The sequence below is a fragment of the Rhinatrema bivittatum genome, chromosome 3 (genome assembly GCF_901001135.1).
Source record: "Rhinatrema bivittatum chromosome 3, aRhiBiv1.1, whole genome shotgun sequence".
Lineage (NCBI taxonomy): Eukaryota > Metazoa > Chordata > Amphibia > Gymnophiona > Rhinatrematidae > Rhinatrema > Rhinatrema bivittatum.
Window position 1 is genome coordinate 136,960,417 of NC_042617.1, and position 13,847 is coordinate 136,974,263.

At 38.7% G+C, this 13,847-nt stretch overlaps 1 protein-coding gene across 7 annotated transcripts in view; it reads left to right on the forward strand.

The window, feature by feature from the left end:
- Window positions 1–13,847, forward strand: part of PPP4R3B (protein phosphatase 4 regulatory subunit 3B) — a 287,048-nt gene that overhangs the window by 196,740 nt on the left and 76,461 nt on the right. For 5 of the 7 annotated variants that reach the window (XM_029593745.1, XM_029593747.1, XM_029593743.1 and 2 more), the window contains 2 exons: window positions 10,840–10,881; window positions 11,263–11,421. In XM_029593745.1, coding sequence (XP_029449605.1) covers window positions 10,840–10,881; window positions 11,263–11,421 — 201 coding nt within the window. The remainder of the gene's footprint in view (window positions 1–10,839; window positions 10,882–11,262; window positions 11,422–13,847) is intronic. The other 2 variants (XM_029593748.1, XM_029593749.1) reach the window with 1 other exon arrangement.

The following is a 13,847-nucleotide window of genomic DNA, read 5'->3' on the forward strand; positions in this document are numbered from 1 at the left end:
GGATTTCCTCGCGGGATCCACCTTCAGACCCCTTCGGGGCCTGTCTCTCCATTCTCCCACTTTGAAGATGGTGTTCTTGCTGGCTGTTTGTTCAGTACGCCGCATCTCAGAGCTACAAGCACTGTCCTGCTGTGATCCATTTCTCAGAATCATCCCTGAGGCTATCCATCTTCGTACAGTTCCCTCCTTTCTACCTAAAGTGGTTTCACAGTTTCATCTTAACCAAACCATATCCTTGCCTACCACGGCGGGTGTGAAGAAATCTGAAGAAGGGCGTTTGCTACGCCATCTCGACATCGGCAGATTGCTGCCAGATATCTGGAAGTGACACAAGAAGTACGAAAGACGGACCATCTGTTCGTCCTGCACAGCGGAAAGAAACAAGGTGAAGCGGCCTCTCGGCCCACCATCGCCCGCTGGATTAAAGAAGTCATCAGAGCAGCTTACGTAGAGGCCGGGAAGTCACCGCCTCTACAAGTCAAGGCTCATTCTACCAGAGCCCAAGCAGCATCTTGGGCAGAATCCAGGATGTTGTCGCCTGCAGAAATATGTAAAGCGGCGACATGGTCCTCCCTCCATACCTTTTCCAGGTTCTACCGTCTGGATGTCCAGGCCAGGGAGGACACAGCATTTGCGAGGGCAGTCCTACACGGTCCTCAGGCAGCCTCCCACCCAGGCTGGGAGTAAAGCTTTTGTACATCCCATTCGTTCTGAGTCCATCTGGCTACACGCCAGAAAATGTTGAGATTACTTACCTGATAATCTCCTTTTCCTTAGTGTAGACAGATGGACTCAGCATCCCGCCCAGGCTGCTAGTATACATGGGTTTCACCGATTCAAGGTAGGCCATGTCATTTTCCTTACATAAGAGCGTCCCCTTTGCCAGGTGTCGACGCCTTCCGGTTGGCAATGCTGGTGGTCTCCAGCTACTATCAATCGGTCAGGGGAATCCTGTTTCACTATTTCACTGAGCGTCAGTACACACACATCCATAACAGCTTTTGCAAGGAACGCTTCCTGTGGGGGTACATATACCTGTGCTTCCTGTGGGGGTACATATACCTGTGCTGATGTCAGATCCGTCTCCAACTGCTAGGACGAGCATACTATACCCCTTCGTTCTGAGTCCATCTGTCTACACTAAGGAAAAGGAGATTATCAGGTAAGTAATTTCAACAATTGTGCACAGAATTTGTACTTTGTTTTTCACAGAATTCTTCCAGGAGTAAACTGTTTCTGCTCCTTCAAATTTGCTGTGATCACACCAACATTCAAAAAAACCCTATCATCCTATCTCCCTCCTCCCTTTTACTTGTAAAATATTTAAACATGCTGTCTTGATTTTCTTTTATATTTAGCCATTATTGATCCATGCCACTCTTTCTTTCGCCCTCTGCACTTTATAGAAACAGCCTTTGCTAAAGTCTCCAATGATCTGTTTATAGTTAAAACCAAAGACTTTTACTCTATCCTCATCCTCTTTGACCTATCCTACTGTTGTCACTGTTGATCATCACCTACTAGTTGACACTCTTTTCTCATTTGGATTTCAGGACTTATTTTGTTTTGGTTTTCTTCTTACCTCTTCTATTGCACTTTTAGTGTATCTTCTGGTGGATCCTCTTCTGCACTATCCCACTATCAATTGGTTGCCTTAGGGCTTTTCCTAGGCAGCCTTCTTTTCTCTGTTCACTGAGTCCTTTGGATTTCAGTACCGTCTTTATGCTGATAACTCTTCATGAATTTTGTTCATCAGGCAAGTCACTCTTATCTGCACCTTTCTTCTCCACCAGCTCCTAATTTTGTGCTTTCCACCTTGCTGCTCCATATGCTTGGAATAGACCTCCTGAGTTAGTACCATGCTCCCTTCTGACCTTATTCAAATCAGTTTAAAAACTCACCTTTTTGAGTCTGCTTTTAAGTTTTAACCCCTGATTACCCACTAAGTCTTATTGATTTTAACAATTTTGTTAATGAATCAAATTCTCAAAAATCTCTTATGCTGTGTATGCTTGTCTTGAATAGATTGTAAGCTCATTAGTATAGTTTTCTAATTGCTCCTGTAACTCTGCTACATATTTAGATTGTTTGATAAGTCTCCTGTAGCAGAAAATTCAGGTAGTTGGCAATCTTATATGAAAAATAAGAAAAAAATGATAAGGATAGAACTTCATGCTGCTACCCTCGCGGAATACTGTCTTGTGAAGCGTATTCCGCGAGGTCTGCGGATTAATAAGGAACCTTCATTATTTGCTGAAGACGAAGTGTTTGTTCAGAAGTGGAATTCAATTCTGAACAAATGTTCATACGATCTGATGATCTTAATTGTGGAAAATACAAAAATTAAAATGCAGGAGATGCAGCATGAGGCAGAATTAGAATTAGAAAAGATAAAAAATGAGTTTCCTAAAGAAGTTTTGGAGGAACAGATTAAGGAGTTACAGGAGCAATTAGAAAACTATACTAATGAGACTAAAAAATTTAAGATCAGCAAATTTCAGAGGGACGAAAAAGATTATACCAGTGGGTATGTATATCCCTGGATGCAGGTACAGAGGAGGGCACGGAGAGGGAGAGGTGATTTTTCATCATCTGATGAATCTAACGATGAGACAGAAGGGTTCAAGAAACAACAAAAAGATCTGCGTCAAGTAAAGTTCAAAGATGATGAATTGAGAGATATATCTGATAAAGGAAAACGTACAGATTTTTTAGAACAGAGACAGCGGGGTCAAAAAAACGTAAGGGAACCCGGGTTTCAAAAAAACAAAGCTGGGAGTGCGAATTACAACTTACGCAAGTGAAGAATGCTAACAATACTGACTGTGGTTCAGTGTTTAACCTATCCTCTAAGAGACTCACCATTGAAATGATTCAGGTTCTTAATAAAGGTTTTTCTTTTGCACCGGCATGTAAGCATGATGCGATGCAAACCCGTATTGAATTAAAAAAGTTTTTCAGACGGTTACATTTACGGGAATTTTTCTTTGAACATGAACAATTTCTTAAAATTGAGATAGAGGGTACAGACAACACTGATAAATTATATAAACCATCTAATTGGGTTCCCCCTATCCCGCCTAGTCCGCTTCTGCAAGAGTTCCAGATGTTAGTTTGGAAAGACCTGGAAGGTATGGAAGATACCAAAGAATTTATTCCATATAATTTAACTAAAGGTGAATGGGAAGCTTTACATATTTTAAGGACAGATAATTCAATAATGGTTACAACAGCGGACAAAGGGGGAGGGGTAGTCGTGATGGACCGAGTAGATTATGATCGTGAGGTCATGCGACAGTTGAATGATCAGGAATATTATGCTCAAATTGATGAAAGTTGGGCTTTGTCAGTTGAGTCTCGAATTAATGAGATATTGGAGGCTGCTATTAGAAATAAGATCATTTCACAGAAGGAAGGTCGTTATTTGTACGTAGCGTGTCCTAAAAGGGCATATTTTTACATTCTGCCTAAAATTCACAAGACGTTGGTTAACCCTCCCGGGAGACCTATTGTGGCAAATATAGGTACGGTTTTAGAACCTTTAGCAAAATTTATTGATTCTTACAGGAATATGTGGTGAAAATTGTTTTATACATTAAAGACTCTACTGATTTCATTAATAAAATTTCAGAGTTGCCACAGTCCTGTGAGGATTGGATATTGGTTACAGCAGACATTGTCTCGCTGTACACCAATATCCCTCAAATGGAAGCTTTAAGGTTATAAAGAATCTATTTATGCAATTAGATATTTCTGCAAATAGATTACAGTTTTTGCTTCAACTCACAGAAATTGTGTTAACCTGTAATGTTTTTAGTTTTGACTCTCGTACTTATTTGCAGACAAAGGGAATACCCATGGGTTCTCCAGTTGCGCCAAGTGCGGCATGTTTGTATGTTGCATTTTTTGAAGAAAAAATTGTTTATCGGTCCCAGTGGTTCTCCAATGTGATAATGTGGAAACGTTTTATTGACGATGTGTTCTTTATATGGCGTGGTTCTGTTGCTGACTTACAATTGTTTCTATATGATTTAAATATGTATGATTCTAATTTAAAATTCACTTATACGTGGGATGTACAGAAAATACAATTTCTAGATATGATTGTACTGAGGCAAAAGGATAAATTGACAACAACTGTATTTCGTAAAAGCACAGACAGGAACACTTTGCTTCACTTTAAGAGTTTCCACCCCAAACAGCTGAGAGATAATATACCTATTGGACAATTTTTGCGGTACAGAAGATTATGTACATCTTTGCAGGAGTTTGAGTCTATCTGCCGTGTTAACAGAGCGTTTTCTTTCTCGGGGCTATAAACCTAGTACAGTTAAGAAGGCTTATAAGAGAGCCCTGTATGCAAACAGAGACAATTTACTTATTCAAAATAAAAAAAAAACTAAATTATCAAGAATAGTGTGTTCTATTCCTTACTCTTCCAGAACATTAAAATTAAGCAGTGTATTTTGAGTCATTGGCAGATGTTGTCGTCTCTGCCTGTATTTTTAGAAAGACCAATTTTTGCAATTAAAAAATGTCAAAATTTGGGTAATCTTTTGAGAAAGTCTAGGGTGAAGGTACAGGAGGATACTGATTGTGGACAAGTATGTTGTGGAGGCTGTTCTGTTTGTAAACACGTATTACAGATTAAAGAGTTTTGCCATCCCTGTTTAAAATTTCCTTATAAATTATTAGGTCATTTTTCCTGTGATTCCAGTGGGGTCATTTATGTGATAGTATGTCCATGTGATTTATTATATATTGGCCAAACATGCAGAAAGGTGCGAGTGAGGATTATAGAACATCGAAGCCGCATTATTGCCGGTAGAATATCGGCTCCATTGGTTGAGCACTGGATACAAGAAAAACATACCGCCGATGACTTAACTTGTTTTACAACGAAAAACTTTAAGTTGACATTGGGAGATGATCTTTCCTCAGTGTTACATTGTTTAGAACAGCGATTCATCTTTCAATGGGGTACGGTGGCCCCTAGGGGCCTTAATGGTCCCATTGAATGGGAAGCTTTTTTTTAAGTCGTGAGAGCAATGTATCGTGAAGGAAAGCACAGGATTGGGCTGTTCAAATTAATGGGAGTGGACAAGGAGATATAAACTCTGGGTTAAGGAATTCACGTTATTACGTTTTCTGTGACATTTAAGGTTGGTCCGTTATGTGAGAGCGTCTTTTCGCTTCGTTGAAGGTATTACGGAGTTCCCTCTGAATTTTGTAGTGGTTTGTCTCGGTAGAGGTAGCGTTTTTTCACCCTGTTTTTTCTTCCGTTTTTAGGCTTTCATTGAAAGCTGTATAAGGAAAGTTATGGTGGTACTTTATTGGAAATCTTTTTGAGCGAGTTATTTACAAACAAAGAATAGGTAGGTTTTGGGGTGAAAAGATATTCAGTGCTTGGGAATTATCAGTGCTGTTGAAAATATAAATGAGATTATAAATATTTTTTAAAAAATATATTTATAATAATTGAGATGTTGTGTTTGATGGATCATTATAGGTCACAACCTGTGATTTTATAATCTGTCCCTGATGAAGCCCGTTCACGGGTGAAACAAGGATCCGTTGTTGGACTTCAGAAACAGATGATGAAGGAATAGAGCAACTTCTTTCTCTCTGTGTGAATTAAGTACAGTGAATTTTGAGAAACAAATGATATTGGGAGTACATAGTACCCTAATCAAAACATCGGAAACCCTGTGAAGAAAAGTTTTTCTATCTTTTGTAAAAAAAATTTTGGGGGCACCTGTGCACTTTAAAGTAAAAAATTATATCAATGTTTTGTGTCATTAGTGTATGGATTTTAAGGTGTGAAAGGGAGTGACTGTTTTTCATTGATTTTAAATGTATTGTGTTTATATATTGAATAATAAAAAAAAATGTTTGCACATTAATTATATAAAATTATATTTCTCTATGTGTATGTATAAAAGGGATTTCTAGAGAAATTTGATGATATAGTCCCTATGTGGTGTTTGCCATTGAAAACGTACTGAGGCAGAATCGATCACAAAAAAAGCCTATGATCTAAAAACGTTTGTGATGCCTCATTGGAATGTGCCACTGAAGGTGCAGCAAGTTTCCCATGTTTAAACAGCTCTTATGTTCAGAGATGCAATTTCTTAACACGGACAGACACAAATTACATGGGAAACTTTACAATTGGAAAACTCTTTAAAGGGTATTCCTTTTGAAGTAATGAGATAGATTGACAAATCAAATTTCCTTCAAAAGTACATTATTCATATCTAGATTGGAAAAATTGTTAGAAAAATTGTCCCCAATCCGTCAAAATTCAAACCCGCTGGTTGTAAGCTTCCCAATTCAAAAATCCATTTTTGTTCTGTCTGAGCAATAGTTTTCTCTATTGCTACCTTAAGGATGTACTGGGGCAGAATCGATCACAAAAAATCTGAAAATGTGTGATGCCCCAATGTAATGTGCCACTAGAGGTGCATAAATCTTTCCATGTTTTTTAAACAGCTCTTATATTCAGAAATGTGAGCTCTTAAACTCCTTTTTGTCTTCCCTGACATGGACAAACATAAATTTCATAGGAAGTTGCACAGTTGGGTATTCCTTAGAAGTAATGGAATGAACAAACGTTTTGATATTAGACATTACTGCACAAGATTGACTTGAATCACACTTGAAATGACTAGAGAGCTTCCTTGTTGTCTTTTTGTCAACAGCAAAAATGCTGGACTAAGTTTTTCTTTTAAGTTCTTCCCTTGTGATAAACAAACCTTAATCTGCTTTGATGACATGCAGGATGTATAGTCAAAATGTCCCGATTTTTCTTAATGTTATTAGTTACTTCACTTGTGCCTGTCATGTATTTCAACATGCAGGTAAAAATCTCTTCATCTTCAGGTTTCTTAATCTTACTCTTGACTAATTCTTCCCTGGGATAATAAAGGGCTCTTTTAAATGCTTTGCAAGCAACTTTGCTTGGATATCCTCTGGATAAGAAATCTTGAGAGAGAGTTTTGGATTGACTTCTATATTCATCAGTGGAAGAACATATTTTTTTTTAATTCTTAAAAACTGACTAAAAGGTAAATTTTCACGAAGAACTCTAGGATGAGCAATAGAAAAGCTTAAATATTTATTGCGGTCAGTGTTCTTTTTGTGAACGCTTTTAACAAAATGGGCAGCATCCAAATAGGAGATCCTCGTCATGCTGAAATTCATACAAAATTGTAACTCTTCCTCACAGGTATTTAACCGTTGGTGAAGTATGGTAACGTCCTCAACAGTACTGTCCCATAACATAAAGTTGTCGATGTATCTCTTCCAGAGTACAATTTTATCATGAAAGGGAGATTGCTATATCCAGGTTTTTTCAAATTAAGCCTTCTAACGACTGGCTAGTTTGAGAGAGACATCGTGGCTCCCATTGCTGTTCCATCTGTTTGTAAATATAATTTGTCTTGAAATAAGAAAACAGTTTCTTTGAATGCAATTGATGATAGCCTCATTATAAAAGATGGCGCCTGATGTGATTGTTCTCTATTTCTCAAATATATAGCTAGAACTTCCAAAGCCTTATCTTGCCGAATAGACATGTATAGTGAAGTAATATCAAAGGTGACCATCAAAGGCTCATGAAAAAAAACTGATAAATCACATTCAAGTATGGATATAGGTTGTCATCTTGGAAACAAATGGTTAAAAAAAAACCATTAACATAGATTAAAGCTCCAAAATAGATTGTCAGACACAATAGGTCTGCCAAGGTGGATTTATGAATCTTGGCAGAAAATATAGGGTTGCCATCCTTGGGTGTGTGATATTCAAAAATTCATACACCTTCTTTGAAAGGAAACCAGCTTCCAAGACTGATTCTGTGATTTTTTTATTTTTTTATTTTAATTAATTAATTTATTTTTTTTAGAACTGAGCTGTTTGTTTGGGTCCATGGTAATGTTTTTATAATATGAACCATGTTCAAGCTGTCCTGTTGCTTCCTTAAGGTAATCCGTCCAATTTAGGAAAACAACTCCTTTATCAGCCTGTTTTATGACTATGGTTGAATCATTCTGTAACTCTCGAGGGCACACTTCTCTGCCTTAGACAGATTTTGTGTGCAAAAAATGGAACATTTGTTTTCAAAAGAGGAAATATCCCTCAGAATTGATTCTTTAAAGGTATATAATACTGGGTCCAAAGGACCAGGTGGACACCATCTCGATTTTTTCTTCACAATGGAACATTCCTGTTGGATTTCTACATTTCTTGAAAAAAAGAAGTATAGAGACAATTTTCTTATAAATTTCTTTAAATGTACCCTTGTTTGAAAAGAATCACATGGTTGACATGCTGCAAAGGATAGTCCTTTGGATAGAATGGACTCTTCAGACTCTGAAGCATTCTATCAGATAAATTGAAGAATAAAGTTACATCTGAGACATCAGTACTTGTAGGCAGGCCATCCATTTTTGCTAACTGTATTGTACTTGTTGGTTCTGAGAACAGGTAAAGGGATGAGCTCAACCCTGTCTTCTTTATCTCTGCTGTCGTATTCTCTCCTCTCTTTTGTCTTTGTTGCCTTCCTCTTAAAAAAAATAAAATAAAAGGTGAAGATTCAGATCATCACTCCCGGAGGAATCTTCAAATGGTGCGAATATTACTTTAATCATTTTCTTTGGCTCCATCCAAGGATACACAAATCCCTTTTCATAATCATAGTTCCTCTCTTGGGGCATGATATTTATTTTATTGCATATTTGTTTAAGATTTATTGCTTTTTGACTTTTTTTGTTGCATTTATGATTTTTTTTTTGTGTGGGTTCTTTCTAAATTGTTTAGACTCACTCCCATTGTATAGGCAGTATATAAATAATGTTAAATATCTCTGTAATATTTATTAGTTTTGAAGCAACATAATCTAGCTTGAAAATTATCTATATTCTTCTTGAGGTCATCCAAATATGTGTCTGTCAGATTGGTGGCAATTCCTGTTTTTAAGGAGCTTAGCATGGTGTCCACTTCTGCTTTAAGAATTAGAGACGTGTTTAGTCTTATCTATAATGAGAACCATAAGGTCTAAAGAACACTTGCTAAGCATTTTGTTCCATCAGTCTACAAAAACAGGGTTCTCACTAATTTGTGTTCTTTAAACATGCGTAACTTCCTAGATATTTGTTCACTGTAAGAGCCATATATCTAGCAGGGAAAGAGAATGTCCTGGGGATTCATAATACACATATTCCTCGTGTACCAAGGGCATTGCTTAAACCTGGTCGTTCACATGCCATCACGAAAGAAAAGGGACATATCATCGTAATTGATGGCAGCAGCCATCAATGGCCAGTAGATAGTGAGCTCCCAGTCATCCCAAGGGATCGACTGTGAAAAGAAAACATCGAAATGTTGAAAAACCTGACTGAGATGATAGTGGGGAGAACTGGGGACCCTGTGTTGATTGCACAATCCCAGTGATGCAAAATTATTGTGAAAAATAGCGAAAAATAATCCAAGGAGGAGAAAAGTAGAGAGATTGTACTTTTCCGTGAGACATTTGGCTCCTCAGAAAAGAGACTGATGGGATCCTGTGTGGATGCTTGTATATTGCATGCTCAGAGAGGCTCAGAAAAAATGTTCTAGAAACTTTGACATAAGTTTTCTGTGCCCATATGTGAGGACTGACATCCTTCTGTCCTCGGAGCACCTGCTACAGGTAAGCATCTCTGCTTTCTCTCAACAAAAATATTTTGTCCGCGCATTGGCAGCAGTGTTTGACTTTTTTTTTTTATTGGAAGACAAACCTTGGCTAGGAACTCCTGTTATGTGACTATATTATCCTGCAAAGTTGCTTACCTTTATTTAAAAAATGTATATGGCGCATCTAAAATTCTGAGCGGCTTACATACACAATCATAAATACTCAAAACAAAATGCATGAGATCATTAAAACATCATAAAACAAGACAAACTCACAATTGTACAGAACGTATGTGATCTTGCTAGTTGTGTGACTATCCTGCTGTCCTTGGTTTACCTATCTGTTAATGGGTAAACTTCTTTGCTTTACCTTATTCGGCATATAAAATAAATTCATTTTCTGTGGGTGATTGTGTCATTTTAGAGCAAGTGTTCATTTGTAATTTTTTTTTTCTTGGCATGGTTACTCCTAGAGAAACATCTTAATAGATTTTCTAAAATAATTTTGTAAAATTTGGATTGGGTAGAAAGTAAAAAGTAGCATAGGCAATCCTGAAATAATGTACACTACTGCTTTACTTTAAAAATCTGTGTATTTAATTCCTAAGTATAATTAAGAATACTGTTTTTGAAAAAAATTCTAGAAACTTTTAACTACATGATTATGTAATCAAACATTTTAATCATGAAATGTTAAAATAATTTATGTATTTATACACAATGTTGTCTTTTCAGAGATTATTATATGCATTGATAATGCTTTCACAATTTGGATGTCATCTTATTAAATATTCAGGGTGATCAAGAAGTCAGTGTGTACCTATAGTACACAAATGAAGCTAATATTAAAGTTGTCATAATGTACCTTACTATTTTAATCCTAACAAAAATGTTTGTGGGGGGTAAACTGAGATGAATACTGTACATGTCAATTCATGTAAGCCATTTCCACAGAATGGAAATGGCTTACATGAATTGTAAGCCATTTCCATTCTGTGGAATGGCTTACAATGTTGCGATTTGCACAAGGACTTCTTGATCACTTGATATAAATTAATTGACTTTGCAGTTGGTGTAAATGAGCAGACTAGATAGGCCATATGGTCTTTCTGCCAACACGTTTCTGTGCAATAGCTAAACTATATCTTGGTTTATACTTATCAGATGCAGTAGTTGAATCCAGCAAGTCTAGCACAATTTGCCCTGGTAAGTGCTAGTTGTTTGTAATTAGATATTTAAGGTTTAACTATCCTTATTAAAATTTATAGGGCCCAACATTCAAAGATAATCCAGTTATCTAAGTTATTCAGATATTAATTATCCAACGGCTGCCACTTAGCTGGATAAGTCTTACTTATCCAGCTATGTAGCATTTGAATATCCCATAATTTTTAATTTGTATATAACATATGGTTATGCAAACATTACACATCATTTTTTAGAATTAAGCCTGAATTTATAGAATGTATACCTAATCCTATTTGTGGGTCATAGTTAATAGGTTTAGACATTGCATAATGAATAGGTTTAGGGATTGCAAATGTGTTTTCAACTAGATAATTGCCTTTTTTCCCTTGTTCTATATAGATAACTATCAGACAGCGCAGCTTCTTGCCTTAATTTTGGAATTACTCACTTTTTGCGTGGAACACCATACATATCACATCAAAAACTATATTATGAACAAAGATTTACTGAGAAGAGTGTTGATCTTGATGAATTCTAAACATACATTTTTGGCCTTGTGTAAGTAGTAAACGAAGTTTTGATGTATTTAGACTTTAAATGAGAGGAGGGAATATCAAAAGCTATGTTCTTACTTTAAGATTTTGGTCTTAAATTGAGAACTTAATTTACAGAACCTGACATACTATACTAAGCATTTTTTAGTTCAGGGGTGGCCAGCTCAGTTTGAGAGCCACAAACATACCTGGTTTTCAGGATATCCCAAATGAATATGCTTGAGAAATTTACATACAGAGGCAGTACATGTGAGTCTATCTCATGCATATTCATTCTGGATATCCTGAAAACCCATCCTTTTTTTTTTTTTTTTGTGGCTCTTGAAGACTGCCACCCAAGCTTTAGAAATTTAGGGCCTAATTCACTAAAGCCTGGTGCACCATGTTATAAAAATGGTGCATCCATGAGCGTGCACCAGGAACTGCGCGCTCCTTTTAAAATCGACCCCTTAACTTTTTCTCCATGTCACAGAATGAGACAAAATGCTTACAGGTTAATTTTCAAAGTAGTTACAGATGTTAATGTAACAAACTATCATACTAATTCTAAACAGCCATTTAACCACATTAAGGGCACTTAACACATGTAAAATCTATTGATAATTCAGTGGCAGATATTGTAATTTCCAAAAGGTCATTTACCCAGGTGTAGTGCATTTACATATGTAAAACCCAGTTTTAAGCATGTAAATGCTTTTGAAAATCAGGCCCTATGTGAATTAGGCACAAATGGGGAAAAATGTTTAACGTATCTGGCTCACATTCCTTGAAATACATCTGTTCACTTACAGCTCGATACTGTAACGTGCGGTTGGAGATTCCCCGTCTGTAACCCGCTGTAGGCGCACAATTCGGACGCGTAAGGCGATCCTGCGATAGTCTCCAGTTTCACGCGTCCTTAGCGCTTCTTGAAACCGACACGTAACCCTTTCCGCACCCAGCATGTATATGATATGTAAATGAACGAATTAGCTATTCCCCTCCGATACTGTGACGCGCGCTCCGATTATCTCCTTTGTAACCCGCTATTTTGCCGCGTCCTTAACCTGTTAGTTTACCGCCTACCCTCTACCTGGTGTTAGTGTGGTGTTCGAACAGCTACGTACCGGACTGCACCATGGACGACCTCCCAGGAGCCGGCGGGCGGGTGGGCGCCCGTTCATCCAGGCGGCAGTAGTGGGCGGGTGGGCGCGCGTTCGATCCAGGCGGGAGCCGGCGGGTGGGCGTGCGTTCGATCCAGGCGGCGGGCACCCTTTCATCCAGGCGGCGGCGGGTGGGTGGGCGCCCGTTCATCCAGGCGGGCGGGTGGGCGTGCGTTCGATCCAGGCCGCGGCGGGTGGGCGTGCATTCATCCAGGCGGAGGGAGCCGGTGGCGAAAGTGGCCTCCGGCAGCCCCCGCCGGCAGTGAATGAATGCACGCCTGTGTACGCCCGTGCGATTTCGGCACTCAAGGCAGTGCATTAGCGAACGCCGATGTCACATGCCGTGACGTCACGCCTTGAGCGCCGAAATCGCACGGGCGTACACAGGCGTGCATTCATTCACTGCCGGCGGGGGCTGCCGGAGGCCGCTTTTGCTGCCGGCTCCCTCCGCCTGGATGAATGCACGCCCGCCCGCCCGCTCCCGCCGCCGCCTGGATCGAACGGGCGCCCACCCGCCCGCCGGCTCCTGCCAGTAAGTTTACTTTTTTTTACACTTTATTCCCTTTTGTTTTAATTTTCGCCCTGCGCCTTGCTTCGGGAGGGGGGGAACCATCCACTTCCTGGTACCTGTCATTTCAAATGTCAGTTGAAATGACATTTGAAATGACAGGTACCAGCGCACCCAGGATACTGTATAGGCGCTGTATTAAGCGCCTATACAGTAAAATGGGTTGCGCGGGCCTAACACTTCCCTAACGCTTCGCAGACGCGGATTGCATTTGCAAGCAATTTACATAGAGTATCGAGCGGTATGTGAAGTGAACTGTGCGTGCGGGGAACGAGGGTGTGCCCGACACTGCCGCACTCTTTCTAACGCGGCCTTACAGTATCAACCTGTAAGACATTATTGGCCATCCTTTTAAATGTCATAAATTGTGACCCATCTTCTGAAATTACATAATGCTATTGTAATATGAGTAGGAGATGTACAAACTCATATAGCGTATTTCTGCAGAAATTGCCACCTCATGCAATATCCTGGTTGGGGTGGGGGGGCATTAAATACCTCTTAACAAAATGTGTTCTGTTCTGTTGTCCTATTTTTCTGAGCACTTCTTGAACCTCTCCTTTTCCTTTAAAAACAATAACTATCTGTGGAGGGTGGCAGCTACAGATTTTGAATCTGTCAATTTAAGTAATTGTGTATTGAGCATTTTTTTCTATTAAATCCTGTTTTTGTTCATAAATGTGTTCCAAAGTTTGAAAGTGTTTTTGTATATGATCTTTT